The sequence below is a fragment of the Nyctibius grandis genome, chromosome 8 (assembly GCF_013368605.1).
Source record: "Nyctibius grandis isolate bNycGra1 chromosome 8, bNycGra1.pri, whole genome shotgun sequence".
Taxonomy (NCBI): domain Eukaryota; kingdom Metazoa; phylum Chordata; class Aves; order Nyctibiiformes; family Nyctibiidae; genus Nyctibius; species Nyctibius grandis.
In genome coordinates, this window is record NC_090665.1 from 46,630,487 (window position 1) to 46,646,276 (window position 15,790).

The window sequence follows — 15,790 nt, forward strand, 5'->3', positions numbered from 1 at the left end:
GTTTATCATTTACCAATTTGAGGAATGCATTTTGTACAAAGCGATGAAAATGAGGCCCTTGTGCCAGCACTGGAGATCGGTATTTGGGGTCTGTCGGTAAATGCAGATTTCGTTACAGTTATGTGCAGGGTCCAGACCTGGGTACAGCTTTCTCGTGCTGTCTTCTGTCTGAATGGGAGAGACACTCACTTGGACAGAGTATTGCAGCGGGGATGGATGGTCTCTTCAATCCCCACATTTTTTTTTAGATACGAAGTTAGCATATGCGGTTTGGCCCCATGGATCTAGCTTTCCATTCCAGCATGGGGTAGTGACCAAGTATGCTGGAGGGAAGGGATGCCATCCAGAGGGACCTTGGCAGGCTGGAGAGCTGGGCATGTGCGAAACGCAAGGCCAAGTGCAAGGTCCTGCCCGTGGGTCAGGGCAATCCCAAGCACAAATCCAGGCTGGGTGGAGAATGGATTGAGAGCAGCCCTGAGGAGAAGGACTTGGGGGTGATGGGTGACGAGAAACTCACCATGAGCCGGCAACGTGCGCTGGCAGCCCTGAAAGCCAACCGTATCCTGGGCTGCATCCCCAGCAGCGTGGCCAGCAGGGTGAGGGAGGGGATTCTGCCCCTCTGCCCCGCTCTCGTGAGACGCCCCCTGCAGTGCTGCATCCAGCTCTGGGGCCCCCAACATGAGAAGGACATGGAGCTGTTGGAGTGATTCCAGAGGAGGCCACAAAGATGCTCAGAGGGCTGGAGCACCTCTGCTATGGAGACAGGCTGAGAGAGTTGGGGCTATTCAGCCTGGAGAAGAGAAGGCTCCGGGGAGACCTTCTAGCACCTTCTAGTACCTGAAGGGGCTACAGGAAAGCGGGAGAGGGGCTTTTGACAAGGGCATGGAGAGATAGGACAAGGGGGAATGGTTTTAAACTGAAAGAGGGTAGATTTAGATGAGATATTAGGAAGAAATTCTTTGCTGTGAGGGTGATGAGACACTGGCCCAGATTACCCAGAGAAGCTGTGGCTGCCCCCTCCCTGGCAGTGTTCAAGGCCGGGTTGGATGGGGCTTGGAGCAACCTGGTCTAGTGGAAGGTGTCCCTGCCCATGGCAGGGGGGTTGGAACTACATGATCTTTAAGGTCCCTTCCAACCCAAACCAGTCTGATTCTATGATCTCTAGGTGAACTTCACTGCTGTTGCCCTGGGCAGGGTGAGCAGGTACCAGCGCTTGGGCAGGGGCTGGTCTCACCCTGTGATGCTCCCGGCGGGCACCCACCCTTGCCCAGGAGGTGGGCGCTTCCCAGCAGTGAGGTGCACCTTCCTCCTACCACCGTGCCAGGCTGCCTGCAGGACCTTGTGGCTTTGCAGAGGGATGTGTTTCTGGAAGGGAATGCAGTCCTGGGGCTGCCGTGGCTGGGTCACCTTCCAGTTAAGCGGAGCGTAAATGTTATGAAGGTCTTGCTTGAAGCACACATATTCTGTCCTTTCCCTTCTGCTGGAGAACGCAGATTAGGACTAACTGTCACCCCCATCCTCCTCAGCCAGTGCAGCCGTGGAGTAGCTGATCTTTTGTGAGTCCTCGGGGTGAACCAGGCTCCCTCTGATAACATCCCCTCTCTCAAGGCCTGCATGTGCTGTGTGATACAGATATTAATTTTCTAATCAATATTATTGCTCCACGTTGTTTGTGAAACATGGGATTATCTAGATAGAGGATAAAACCAAAAGGAATCAAGTTGCAGTTGGAGCAGGGAGGGCTTTTCTTTTAATCAGGCATTTGGTTAAGATAATAGGCTTGAGACCCTAATTGATTATTACTATTTTAAGGTTTTAAGATGGCTATGTATAGTGAGGTGCTGAACATGAAAAAGGCTTTAGAAATGGCTTCAGTGCTAGTTTGGGGGACTTTTGTAATTCCAAAACACTGAAAAGGCATCAAAGTCTCCCAAAAAGTTGTTCTCCAAAGCTTAATAGATTGTCACTTGGGCTGTAGTGGAAGAGAAATGACTGGATCTGGACTTTTTGGTCTTCAAAGGAGTAACTCTTTCCTGGTTTTATTTAAGCATGGATTTCAGGAAACCAGCTGTATCTCTGTTTAGAAAATACCTTGGATATTTGTGGTGTGATCTAACTATTTAATAATAAAAATAGTACTGTTGGATTACACAAGGAAGCCTGCTAATTAAATAATACCTTAAGCACCTTGAAAACATCTTCTGATATTCAATTAAGGAACAATAACCCGATGAACTTTAACCTATAGACCATATTCAGGCTTTCTACATAAAAGTAATTGCATCAGTCATGATTTTCTCAAGCTACAACACAGACTCTTGATTGGTAGCTCAACGTCTGAGACTCCTTTTTACAGCATTAATTGGGAAAGCAGACAATACTTTCCCTGTAAACTAGATTTTAGGACGAAGGTTAGTTGCCTTTGTACACGTTTACTCATTGAAATAGGAATGTTTGCTTAATAATTCAAAACAAATAGCATCAGACAACAAGTCCTAATCCTGATTTCTCCTCCGCCAGTGTAAATTAGGAGAAAATTAGGTGAAACTCTATTTGATCACTGCAGAAAGACTTCTTTAAAACTTCTTTGAGATCAGAATTAGGCTCCAGCAATTCAAGCCTTTTCTTCTGGCTTCTTTATTGGGATCTAAAAGAAGAATATGTAAACGGCATTATGAATTTTCTCCCCAGTTAAATCAGTCATCAAGTTATGGAAGATGTTTTTCACGTGGTGCTTGTTCTGATAATGTTGCATCGCGTTTGTACGTGATATCAAATGTGTGATTAGGTAATGGCATATTATTTATTGGTGAGCATCCTGATCTGATTTATTCAATTTGGTCATCTTAGCCTGGGGTTTTTTCTCCCTTGGGGGAAAAACAATCATCCTTGTGAGCCAAAGTGAGGTCTTGTGTAACGAGCAAACTCCTAGCTGGACCTAGGCTTGGGTTGAAGGCAATGATTCAACAATATATTTAAATACCTGCTTAACTTTGTCAGCCCATCTGTATTTGGCAGAGCAAATAAGCGTGTGCTTTAGTCAAGCATGTGATTAAAATTAAGCACGTGCTCTAACTGCTTTGCTGAGTCAGGGCCTGCCTTGGCTAACCAGGTGTCTTAATTTACACCCAGTATTTCAGTGAATGAGCTCTGTTAGTTTTTTATAAAGTGAGTAAAAATTCTCTCATCCTCATTTTGAACACCTGCTTTACTACCAAAACGTGACTGTCACACAAAGCTGCGGAGATAACCCGACCATGTACAGCAATTTCCATGTCCTATCTTTGGGATATTTAGCGCACATATTTCAGTAAAGTGCCGTATGAAAAGTAAATCTTGCAAGCTTTCAAGATGTTTAATCATCTTTTCAGTAAAGGAGCTCGTTAATGCTAACATCTGCATATGTAATTGCTTGACTTCACCTATTTTTTTCCTCATTCAGAATTAAGTGGAACAGCCAAATTGATATATTTTTGCATTTTGACCCCTGTTAACAGGCAGAAAATATTTACTTCACATTTTTTTGTCAATCCTGCTATTTCCCAGTCATTCTTCTTTTACATGTCTAGCTTCTTTGTCTTGTTCCTCACATTTTCTTGTCGCACTGTTATCACAGCTCAGCAAAAGCTACAGTCTTAGGCCTGGATTTTGCAATCTGAACCATCCAGGCAAACCTTTAAACTTTCACGGAGTTCTACTGAACTGCAAATTCACAGACCAGCCGTGCATCAAAATGAGTTCTAGATACAACTCTAACCAAGGGCATTGCTTTTGTGTGTATCAAGATATTATTAATGATTGGCGAGACGAGCCCCCGATTTCCTAATGTTTACAAGTAAATAACAAATTGGAGAATTGTGAAATTCACCTTTCATTTGTGAAATGTTTATTTTCAGTATTGAAGGATGAAAATCGAATCACTCTCATTGCGTGCTGTTGTTTAATGATTACTACTACATGCACACGCATGAGAAATGTTCCTACAGAAGTAAGTGGACATTTCAGGTGTACCCAGCAAAATAAGATTTTATGAATAGTAAAGTCAGCAGGCCCAGGCTGACTTATTCAACTTTTCTCATGCCCTGTGGGACCCTCAGAACCAGAATGTATTTAAAACCATTCTGTGGCGTTTTCATTTCTGGTTTTAGCCGTGTTTGCTAGGTTAAGGTAACGTGGTTAGCCATGCTACAATTGTGTTTTTATTGGATGATTACAAAAGACTCTAGACTTTCCCTTAAAAAATCAGCCAAACGCCCTACCACAGCTGTGATTTGTTTTTTACTTTCATATTTAAATTTCACCTTCACTCTTAGTGCAATAGGAACCTGCCTGAGAAATGCAGGTAGAAGTGGACACCAGAGCAGAGCCAGTATGGTGCACTGTGAAAAAACAACACGTGACAGATGTTCATAGCGTTGCTGAATGCACTTCTGGAAGTTGCTCAGATATTGCCATGATGAGCACAGTATGAGAAGTTATATGGCATAGACTGGCTTCCCTACGAAGGGCTCTGCGGAGTAGTAAGCATCCTGGCCCTGATCCAGCAAGGCACTTAAGCATATGCTTAATTTTAGGCACATGAGTGGTTTCAGTGAAGACCTAAGAGAATTATTTTTAATTCACAGATCATTTAATTCAATAGGCAGGTCTGCTGCAACATATGAAAAGTAGATCTTCCTATTAAAAATACTTGGGAAACTGTCAATGAACAAGGTTGTGTATGGCCAGCAACCATTTCTAAAAAGCAGAATGATGTAGTCATCACCTTTATTATGGTAAAATATAAAGCAGATCAGGCAAAAGCATTTACAATTATCTGAGAGCTATTTCTAAGTTGAAAATAAGGAAAAATAAAAGCTTGTAAGAACATTTTTTCATTTGAAGTAGAGAAAAATTTATTCTCTTGATGTAAATAAAAACCTTGTTTGCAGATTGAGGAATTTGTTTGTGTTGAATTTCAGCATCAATTTCAATATTTTATAGTACATTTATCTACAGCTGGAGCATGACAGATTTGTGTATATTTATATGTTTGTGTACATAATACATATGTATACACACATACACAAGGATGCCCAGAGATATACATATACACAGTTTGAAAACTCATCATTATTGCTGAAGTATAAAAACATGCCTGATGTAGAAACTTGTCTCGAGTCTGTTAGCTTAGCGACTGCGTTCATCTGGCACCGTAGGATCCTCACAGAAACAGGGAAGTTCTTCTGTGCAGGAGCAGAATTCGCTGAGATCTTGGCTGGAGATGAACGGCTGACCTCCCTCCATATCTCTCCCAAACCTGTCCCTGAGATGTCACCCTCTGTACTCCTGCACACAAGAGGCGTTTCTTTGACTTCCCATTCTGCAGGTAGAAATTGCCATGGGATATGTTGTTTTTTTTAAACAACCCCAAAAGAAAGACAGGAGAACAAATCTGCAGCTTGCATTAATCCTATTGCTCTGGTCACTGTAGGAAGGTGCGCAGGTATTGCCATGATGAGTACGGGGTACTGTGGAATATACTGAACGTAGGGAAATTGTACTGTATCTGACAAACCATTAACAACGGAGCAGATGGTGCCCCTGCAAAACATTCAATAATGTATGTGTGCGTGCGCTGGAATCGGTGACTCTAAGTAGGACAACCTAAAAAGGTATGCCACTTATCCTGTGGACAAGTAGGACTTTATAGTTCTTTTAATAATCTCTTTATCCTGCGATTTCTCCTTTGACCCTGATTTCAAAAGCAGGAGGTGGGTCTGGCCGACTGACTGCCCACCTCTAACTGAAGTCCAGATACGTCCCATATGAGCTGCTGTATCCCACTCGTTGCAGCCCCAAAGCTGCTCCTTTTGTAACTGATCATACACGTGAAAGTTAAATGAACGTTTGGTGGTAGGCATGTTTTCCGAGAAGAAGGAAAATACTGTTATGTAGTGTAACGACATTTTGATACCAAGTGTAGAGGCATTCCTTGCACAGGGGAGGCGAGCGTGGAAGCGTACGTCCTGGTTCCAAAACACAATCCAAAGCTCAAAGTTAATACTTTTCTTATGCAGAAATTTATTTTTCTTTTCAAAAGCTAGTTTTAAATGTTAGAATTTCTTTTTGTGGGAAAGGCATTCATTTATTTTTTTTTTTAACCAGCTGCTATTTTAAAATCTCCCTAGTGTAACCTTAGAAAATGAAGAGTACATCTTTAAATCTTGTTTTGTTTGAATGAATGGGTAGATAATCCTGATCAGATGTTTCTTTAGAGAATAATGTTTAAAACGATTATGGAACTTAGCTGTCCTGTCTGTTTCCTAGGTACAGTATTTTCATTTCAATTGTGAAGTCATTAGGGGTCATCCAAGGTAACCGTTTATTAAAATAGTCCTCTTTTGTTTCAGATTTCCTGTTGAGATGCTTTAACATGTAAAAATCTCCCTGCTGATGTGTCATGTTAGCTTTCCTAACCTCTAGATAGAAACCACAAAGCAGCCTACATAGCTGTATGACTAGTTACCCACCTACATAAACAATAATTACTGCTAAGTGGGAAATTAGATGTCACATTTTAAGTCTAAATGAAAGTAAAGTATTTGAGAATACTGTCATTAAATGCTTAAAGCTAATCGCAGTTCTCTCTCTCTGTTTGTTTTGTAGGACATTTGGGCTTCCAGGACAGTTTTGTCACATCAGGTGTTTTCAGTGTGACTGAGCTAGTAAGAGTCTCACAAAGTAAGTATCATTTTGTGGCCGGTTTATGTGGTTTCTGCAATCCCAGGTTTTTTTCTTTGATTCTTATCATGCCCCTTCCCCAATTCAGAAAGTGTCTTGAAAACTGAGAGTCTCTTCTCCCCACTTCTCGCCAGTGGAGAGTGTTTATGTGCCATGTCTTTTAATGTGGGAAAATAGCATAATTTTAAAAAGTAAATAAAAAAATTTTTAATTCTGCAAACTTACACGTGGAAGTTGATAAGCTCGTCCGGTACTCAGCTGAAAATAGGCAGACTCTGTATCAGAGTGCAGATAAATGCCTGCAGAGATCAGCTTGCCCGATGGATCCCCTGCAGGATCCAAGGACTATTTTAACCAGACCTCTAGAAATGACATGATCTGTTCACATAAGCTTGGAAATTTTCTAATGCTGCTTTTGCACGTTGTGTTCATCCATGCCATGCATACATGTGTTCGTACATGTGCAAATTGATGAACTCGTTAATAATGCCAACAACTGTACCAGCTTCAGCTCTGATAATCTCAGTTGTGCAGAGGCATATGTCTTGACTTCGCAAGGCCTGCGTTTTCCATTAAGTGTATGGAATTCTGTCTTCTCTAGAAGGATTTGTTTTTTGACCTTTAAAGAATGCTAATGCCCCCAGCATGAATGACACACTGCAGCGTGATCATTACAGGCTTGTCAATACTCACTAACAACAGTGAATTAAGAGTACCTGTCACCACCCTGTTCCATTGATCAAAGGTGCATCGATTGTATTTTGCTATGACATAATCCAGATAGTCCAAGGAGAGCGTATGGACAGTGTCTTGCAGAGAGACTACTGGTGAGTGAGGGCCATGGGGACCTTTTTGGCAGCTAGTGTAGAGCTGTGCAGTAACATCCCTTTGTCACTGATTCCCACTGCTCCAGGTGAACCACTCAACTATATTCCCCTTTAAAACCTTAGGGTTTGTAACCAATCGCTTTAGCACAGCCAGTGATATGGTTCTCCTCCTAGGTAGCAGGAATATTTGTTTATGTATTGGCTCAGAGCACGTAGTTTAAATCCTTCTGGGGCTGGAATCTAACTGGCACAAACCTAGCAGAGAATCTGTGGTTTTGAGTCAGAGCACAGAGCTTCTGTAAGGATTTTCCTGGTTTATTTCCTCCTTCAGGAAGACTTGCACTAGCTAGTAAATTGGCTTTATATTCAAAAATGGGATGCTACAAGAAAAGCATGGAGAGTAGGAGATACATGAATATCAGAGGTAGGGAGACAGAGAGAGAGGAAAAAAGTTGGAGGCAGATATTTCTCCTGATTCCTTTTCCCTGACAACTGGTGGGAATTTTGTGAGAAGAACAAAGTTAAGAGGACTTAGAAGTCAAGAGGAGCTGCTGAGTGCTCAGCACATTTGCGAATCAGTTCACTTACTGAAGTGCTTAAATAGGGACTTTGACATCTAACTCGCTGTACTGTGTACACTAACTTGCTGGTACCTGCAGCCAGGGTGGACAAAAACAAGTTATCACCAGTCTTCGAATGTCTCCGTGTTATGTCACTTTATTTCAGTGTGACAGCATAAAGTTTTTGAAGCCCAAAGGATTCACCCTTCCCCCTCTGCAAGGCATCCCACTTCACCACTATCTTATCTTCGCTGTAGGAGCCCTACACAGCAGAACTGCCTCTGGACTCTGTCAGCTGTGCTCAATGTGTGCACAGGACAGGGCTGCTAGAAAAGTGCCCCCGTTCAGGACTTCAGCCTTCACAGCCAGCCCCAGTCCCAGCTTCCCTGGGAGTTTGGCATTGACCTCATGAACATCATGTTTCGTGCCTATTAATCTTCCATTATATTTTATTGTAACTAAACTAAAACACTGAGTATCAAAAATCTCAGCATTCAGCATGTTTGGCAGACTATGAACTGTCTGAGACGTTCCCTCTGCTTGCCACTGAAATGCACCACCTCCAAGGACAGGGCACCTGCACGCAGGAAGAGCAGGACAGGCGTGAACTTCACTGGAAATAGGAAAGGAGGTGTTGGTGGGCAAAATAAAAAGATTCAGCTCTTATCTGTTCCAGACACAGGGGTTTGCACTCTTTTTCATGGGCTCTTTAATAATCCTGGGAGGTCAAGACCTCAGTTTTATATCCTGTCTACAAGCCAGCACCTCTACCAAAAATAGTGTCCCCAAAGCATATCGGGATATCACTTCAGAACTGACTCAGAGGGAGTAGTGCCAGCAACTGATTTAGCTACACTGCTTTTGATAGCACCCTGGATTTTCCTTGGAGATGCCCCAGACATGTACTGACCAGCTGTAACCTTGTTTACTTTGAGGTCTGAGAAGCCCACAGCCTGACATGCCGTGGCTACCCAGTAGGAAATGTTTAGTGTAGAGTCTAGCAACAAATTCCCAGCGAGGTCAGTATGAATTCGCATGCTAATATTGAAGGAATTGTTTAACATAACAGAGCAACAAAGTAAGTGTTGCATACTTGCCTAAATTGGCAGGCAAGGTCTTTTAAAGAGCGTGCTTTTCAATATAACCCTTGCTGGGTTGTCTGTGTGTTCCCATGTCTTGTTTTGAGACCAGTCCATGGGTTACTTTCATTCTGAGGAGCTCAGTTTATGAACAGCCATCATCCAGACTCACCGGCAGCTATTAACAGTCTGTAGCTCGAGTATCAAAACGTCCTCAGTCCGTTCCCTTGTTTTCACTTTCTAGAAAGTCGTTGCTCCTTCAGAAGCCACCATGGCTAGGGAAGGAACAAGCCTGCCTCTCCATGGTGGGCCCTCACGTTCAGTCTCTGCTCTCTTCCTGAGCGTGCTCTGTGTTTGCTTTACAAAGAGGTCATCTTCGTGTATGCCCATTGTCATTTTTCTTGCCGTGCTTGCTTTTGATAGTATGATGATAGAAGTAAGTGATTTCCCACAGTTTTAACTGGCCTGTGGTTTGCTGCTGTTATCTAAAATTACTCTTATGAAATATTGTTGGTAGCAATTATGTGCCAGGTTTGTTTAGTAAAGTTCCCAGAGGTCCACATGACAAGGAGTCTCAAGTAATAGGCAGTTGTCTCCGTCATGCAAATTTGGGGAATGAATTAATCAAGCAAAAGGTCAGCTGTTACCATTATCTATCTTACCTATCAGTGCTGATCATCACAGTTTCTGTGAGCTATTGAACAAGTCTAGACGGTTTTGGTAACAGAAACTTGCTTCCTTCAGTCCCATAGATGCAGATTTCCTTTCGAAATGTTACCCAGCTACTGAATCTTGCAGAGCCTAGTAAAACAGAGAAAGTCAATCATAAATGTTAGTCTGAAAAACAGATAGTTCCCTCTCTGCCCCACCTGATGTGGATGTTGCAGACCACGCTGTCAGTTCTACATTATTAGCAGGCAAAGGGTGTGAGCCCCTTTCTAAGTGTTGTCTGTCACCGCAGATACTGGGCAGACCCCTTCAGATAACAGAGACTTCATTCTTCCATCTCTAGAGAGGTTTGGGCTGACAACAAAAGGCTCAGAAGCAGAAGCGTTGGAGATGTACGGGTTTTGTGAACTGACAGCCAGCTGTTGGCCAAGCAAAACCTTCTCCCTCTCTACCCTTGTTAGGGAAATATTGCACTCGCTGTGCGCAGCTATCTGCAGGGCACTGGAGAATACCCTCTGCAGAAGGTGCTGGCAGCGGGGTGGCTGCGGTGCCAAGCCACTGCCAAGGGTACAGTCCCGTTGGCTTGGCAGAGGCTGGGAGGCCGCGGCAGGCTGGCGCGGGGAGAGAGGCATGGGGAACGCTGTTCCCCTCTTGGCTTTGAGTCTGCACCATGTGCTCTTCTGCAGAGAGCTGCTGGGAAGATCTCCTCCCTTGGAGGTCCTTCAAGCAGCCAGATAAACTGCACTGCCCAGGATGTGAAGAAAGATTTAGGATTTATGAACATTCGCTAGAGCCAAATCAAACATGTTTGTTTTGTGCTGTGTTATTTGTCAAAATGACATCATTCCTCTTGCTGATAAACAAGGGAATTCTGACTGCGCCCTGGACTGAAAATGCCACGCTTTGAGTTTTAAGACGTGAGCGTGTGCAGTAGGGAGCTGTACGGAGCAAGTGGGGTGACTTTAGTCCTTCTAATGAGCGAGTGACACCACAAGCACACAAGCAGTTGCTTCACATTCCTGTACAAACACAGAAATGGTCCAGCTAATTATCCCTGAGACAGTTGCACTGATTCCACAGGTAAGAGGTGCTTTTGTGGCCAAGGCATTTTGAAAACTCGGGATCCTGCAACACCGAGGCTGCTGGATGGGTGGGTGCCAGACTGGGTTAGCGGCTGCCTTAACCCTGGAGGCAGGGGCTGAAGCCGTCCTCGCCGTGAGGCAGGCGGACGAGTGCTAGAAATGAAAGTAATTGTCACTGCTCCAGGGACGGAGCATGGGTGCAACGAAGGAAACACAGCTTCCTCCTCCACGCCTTTCATCCAGAGCACAGGTACAGCCAAAACCAAACCGCAGGGAAAGTCCTGCCAGCCCCAGCACGTACTGGGTGCCTGTGGGAAGGTGTGGGGTGCCCTGGCTCCTCTCGTGGGTCTGGGCCAGGCAGGCAGCTGCAAAGGGCAGGGAGGGTGCTGCTGCCTTCCTGCAGCCCGGGAGAGGAGCAGAGGCTTTCCTCTGCGCAGAGCACATGTGTGAAAGCCGGGGTATCATAAAACAGCTCTCTCTGAACAGCAGCCTGTATGTTTTCTGCTATACTAAGCATTGCAGTAGTGAAGGTAGTTAAAGTCAGCAGCATGAAAATTAACATTTAAAAAGATGCTCTATATTCCTTAGCAAAGCACTGCTATCCAAAACACACTGTTTGGGCTTGGGTATGAGAGGAAGAAAAAAAGATTATAATAAAAAATAGACTGCAGGCATAGAATGAACAGTTGCCGTGACCTTGCCTTTTGTATGCCATTACACAATTCAATGGCAGTCCACTCAAACCTTGCTCTCGATCAATATCCTATTAAAGCAGCACAAAAAGTCTCTATAAACTTAGTGGTTAGCTATGTTTATAAATGGAACTCAGCATAATTAGACGGTCAATAGCAGCCTGTACTTGTAATTTTAAAATGAACATCACACATTTAATATCTGTTGTATTCGGCAAAACCTCTTTGAATCTAACGATACAGTGTGCAGGAAACAAAGGCCTTGCAGAAAAAAAAACCCAGCTCTCCTTTCTGTCGGCAGCAGCAGCTCAGTGTGTTTCCCTTTGTTTATGGAGTCACAACACAGGAAAAAGTTTATTAGTCAAATGTCATGTTTCTCCCATTTAACCTTAAACACATTATCACTTCACTGCAGTGTTACACATGTAACGATCTTAGTCACATCCCAGCCCCTTTGTACAAATAAATACATAAAAATGGAAAAAAGATAAACTCAATATGAACATGACTGAAAGAGAGCGCCGTATTCCAAGAAAGACAAATGCCAGTCTGGCTGGTTTTATTTAGTGGGTTTCCTGTTCTGTAATTCAATAAATTTTTCAAAATAAATATTCCAATTGGGTTAAGTCAGAGGGCTTTTTGTTAATTTCTCTGTTATTTTTCTTGACGTTTTGGGTGAAGACCTGAGCTAACGAGCTGGCAGCAGAGGGAGCAGGCTGGCAGCAGGGGCCACGCTGCCCCGTGTCCCCAGGAGCAGCACAGTGCTGGTGCCCAGGCAGAGGCACCCACCTTCCTCCTCCTCCTCCTCCTCTTGGGCAAACTAGCTCCTCCTGCCCCTGAGAGAAGGCAAAACATGTCCCATGCGCACTGGGATTTTTTTGTGATGCCAGCAGCTGAAATGGGAGCCCAGGTTGGCATCGGTTTGCTTAGGAAGCCTGGGCACACGAGCGGGCTGGGTGTTAGGGGAAGAGGGATCCTTCCTCCTCGCCCTCCGCCAGGGCGAGATGACATCTTGATGCCGGCACGTAGGTGGGGTCTATTGTTTTGACTCGCAACTGCAAATTCTGACATCCTTTCCTGTTTGGGAGATGTTCCTGAGCTATCAGAAGGTCGCTTTGCTGCAGAGCATTTCTTAGAGGGGCAAACGGTGTGTTTTTATGTCGGTGGCCTGGAGTTTGTGCAGGCTGCTGGCTATGCTGGAGTGGAGCTTCCCAGCCACACTGCTGCTTCGCTGGGCCTGTTCCCGGGGTGTAGGAGCAGAGCTGTGGGGCAGTTGCATGGTGGATTGTCAGGTGCTACAATGAAGAGGTTTAATTTAGACATTTCTGCCAGTTTGCACCACTTTGATCCCTCTGCTTACTCTCTGGAGCTGCAACCTTTGCAGGGAATCCTGCAAATGAATGCAAGTGTTCCCTTCCCATCAGCTTTTGGGGCCTGTGCAAGGTGGACAGTCCACAAAGGTGGTGTGAAAAGCCATTTGGAGCAGGCTTAGATGCCTCCTGGCTGGGCTAGCTGTGCCGTGCCCACGCTTGCGGCGCGTTGCACTGCAGAACACAGGGGTGTCTGGAGGAGGGAGACGCCAGGCCTCGAGCTCCGGTCAACCAAATTCCAGCTGGGAAGAGGAAGCGACCTTCCGCCATGCAGACGAAAAGCATTAACCTCTTCCTGACAGTCTCAGAGTGGGCTCTACACTGCTGTGTTTTATGGTAGTAAGCAGGGTAACTGCAAGCCAAGGTATAAATACCCTTTGCTGAAAGACAGGCACCGAATATGTGCCTGTCAGGCAGGCAGGAGAAGGGATTTCAGAACAGCTCAGCCCTGCACAACGTTTGCCACAGCACTTGCAGGGACAGAGACTTTGAGCTGGTTGGGGCATGATCGTGGCTCCTGTGTAAGGGCTGCCAAGGGCTTTCGGTGCTCGCTGCTGTACACCAGCCAGGCACTTTAACCTCTGTGGCTTAGATCTGTTGGTGTGGATTAGAGGTGGGTTTTGTTCTTTAACCCCCAGGTCGCAAACAGGCTCTTGAGTGTGGCAAGGTGGTTTGGCCTGTAACAAACAAAGCATCCTTCGTGTTTGCTACCCGGGTGGAAATTACTCGGTGATTAGCCCTTTCTGCTTTGTGCTGAGTTTACACAGCGTTAGCAATGTGTTGTTCCTACCCCACCCCTGCTCTGGAGATACATTTCATTTTCCTATAGGGCCAATTCAAGGGTTGGAACAGAAACGTGCAGGATTTGGGGAGAGAGTGATAAACAGAGGGGTGGTGAGAGAAAGAGAAGTGTTATCCACATACCAGTTTTTCTTCCATATCTTTTTGGAATAAAACTGTTTAATGAATCTTGCACAGGAAATTCATTGTGCCTCAGAAAGAAACAGTGCTTTAATTTAGTGCTTGCCTTTTTATGTTCCGGTTTGGAAAATAGTATGCTTAACCTGTAAGTTAGGCTTTGGTAGGCAGAGGGTGCAGAGGAATTGATCAGCAAAGGGTTTACAGAGCACAAATGCGTTTGGCAAGGAAGTTGCTGAAAACTGTGGAGTAGATGCTGCAGAGAGTACCTTTATGATTGATTTCCATTCAAGTCAGACTGACTGCAGTGTGGTCATTTTTCTAACCCATAACTGCTCACACTGCAGCAGTCTGCTATCTGCAGGGTGTCTGAATTATAGCAGTCCATGTCCGTGTTACCTTTTACACAAATTACTTACACCGGTTTCTTTTTCCATGCAAATTCATCAGTTTTACAGCCTCTTGTAGCTGCTGTCAGGAAACTGTTGCAGAAAGCACAAATTGATAAAATGAGTTAATTTTACTGTGCTTAATTTTTCTTTCTCTCTGTTAGCACGTCCTCTCATATACCCAGTGTGCAGGAAGCGTAGGATAGTTAAGAGAAGATAACAAAGGATTTGAGTGTTCTTGTCATAAATTACTTCCCAACTTAATTCCTTTTAATGATCATTCCAGATTTTCTCGAGTTTTAATGGCGTTGTGTATTTTCCATCCCATGCTTTTAAAAGTCCGTGGCTATCCAGGCTGTTCCCTTTCTGTCTCAGTGACGTTCTTAAAAGATCCTTGCCAAACAACAACTAATTGTCTTGTGGGGATGATGAGGCAGCTGCAAAGCAACATTATTCCTCTGTCAAATCTGACATTGTGAGCTCCTTAAGACTTGGGGTGAAATACTGGCCCCGTTACAGTCAATGGCAGCACTCCCAGAAGCCTGCGTTTCAGCCCAGACATGTTCGCTGGGTGATAGGAGCTATCCTGTCTTCATTTCCTCACTCCTGTCCCGTCGGAGAGAAAGATTTTTTCATGTTTGAAAATGGGCCAGATTCTCAGACCAAAGAGTAAACTTGGCTCAGCATCCTTGTGTGGCATTGAGACTGCTTCGCCTTTGTTGCTGTGAATCAGGGCTCTCAGACAATACGTTCCAGGCCAAGCTTGTGCATTTTATTGTGCAGTACGTCCTTTTTCAGATGTCTCTGAAATGTGAGAGAAAATCATGATCTGTAGTTGTCAGCTCCCCAAGTTGTATTGTCCTGTAAATAGCGCTGGAACCGCGACAGTGGATATGGTACCATTTGCCGTACAGTGGCATTTCTTTGTGAAATGCGTTATCTGTTGACTTTAACATTAAACTGCTCTGTTTCTTTTCTCTGTTCCCAGAAGAATACAGCACACGGAGTTCATAGGCTTGTGCCTGCAAACTTCAGGGTGTGTAGGAATTCATTATGTTTTAATGTAAAACCAAGGCTCTAGGACAGGGAAATTAAAGGTATTCATATCCCTTACAATAAAACGTAGGTGCTGGATAAGGTAATGAGATGTGAACACTGGAAGCTAACTGCTGGATAAAAGTTTTTGAGGGTCGTATGTCTCTAGCTCTGATTTACCTAGAGGAGAGGCCAGAGGAAAACTCAGATGTTCACAGGCAGAAAAGAATTCAGGTTTCTCATCTGCTTTTGTGCTTGCTCCAAGGAGCATTTGTAACCTCTGTACTTGTGGATGTACATCACGTATATACCAAAGGTCCTGAGGTGTGTATTTCCCTGCCTATACTACTTATAGATTATGCCAAGCACACTACAGGGATGATGCAGCCTATTTGTAACTATGCCAATAGATGCAATGTTGTCTTAAAAGCAAAAGCAACAAGTTT

At 44.3% G+C, this 15,790-nt stretch overlaps 1 protein-coding gene across 12 annotated transcripts in view; it reads left to right on the top strand.

Annotated features, from left to right (window-relative positions):
• NFIA (nuclear factor I A) overlaps window positions 1-15,790 on the top strand; it is a 255,532-nt gene that overhangs the window by 157,197 nt on the left and 82,545 nt on the right. For all 12 annotated transcript variants that reach the window (XM_068406921.1, XM_068406923.1, XM_068406922.1 and 9 more), the window contains one exon: window positions 6,649-6,723. In XM_068406921.1, coding sequence (XP_068263022.1) covers window positions 6,649-6,723 — 75 coding nt within the window. The remainder of the gene's footprint in view (window positions 1-6,648; window positions 6,724-15,790) is intronic.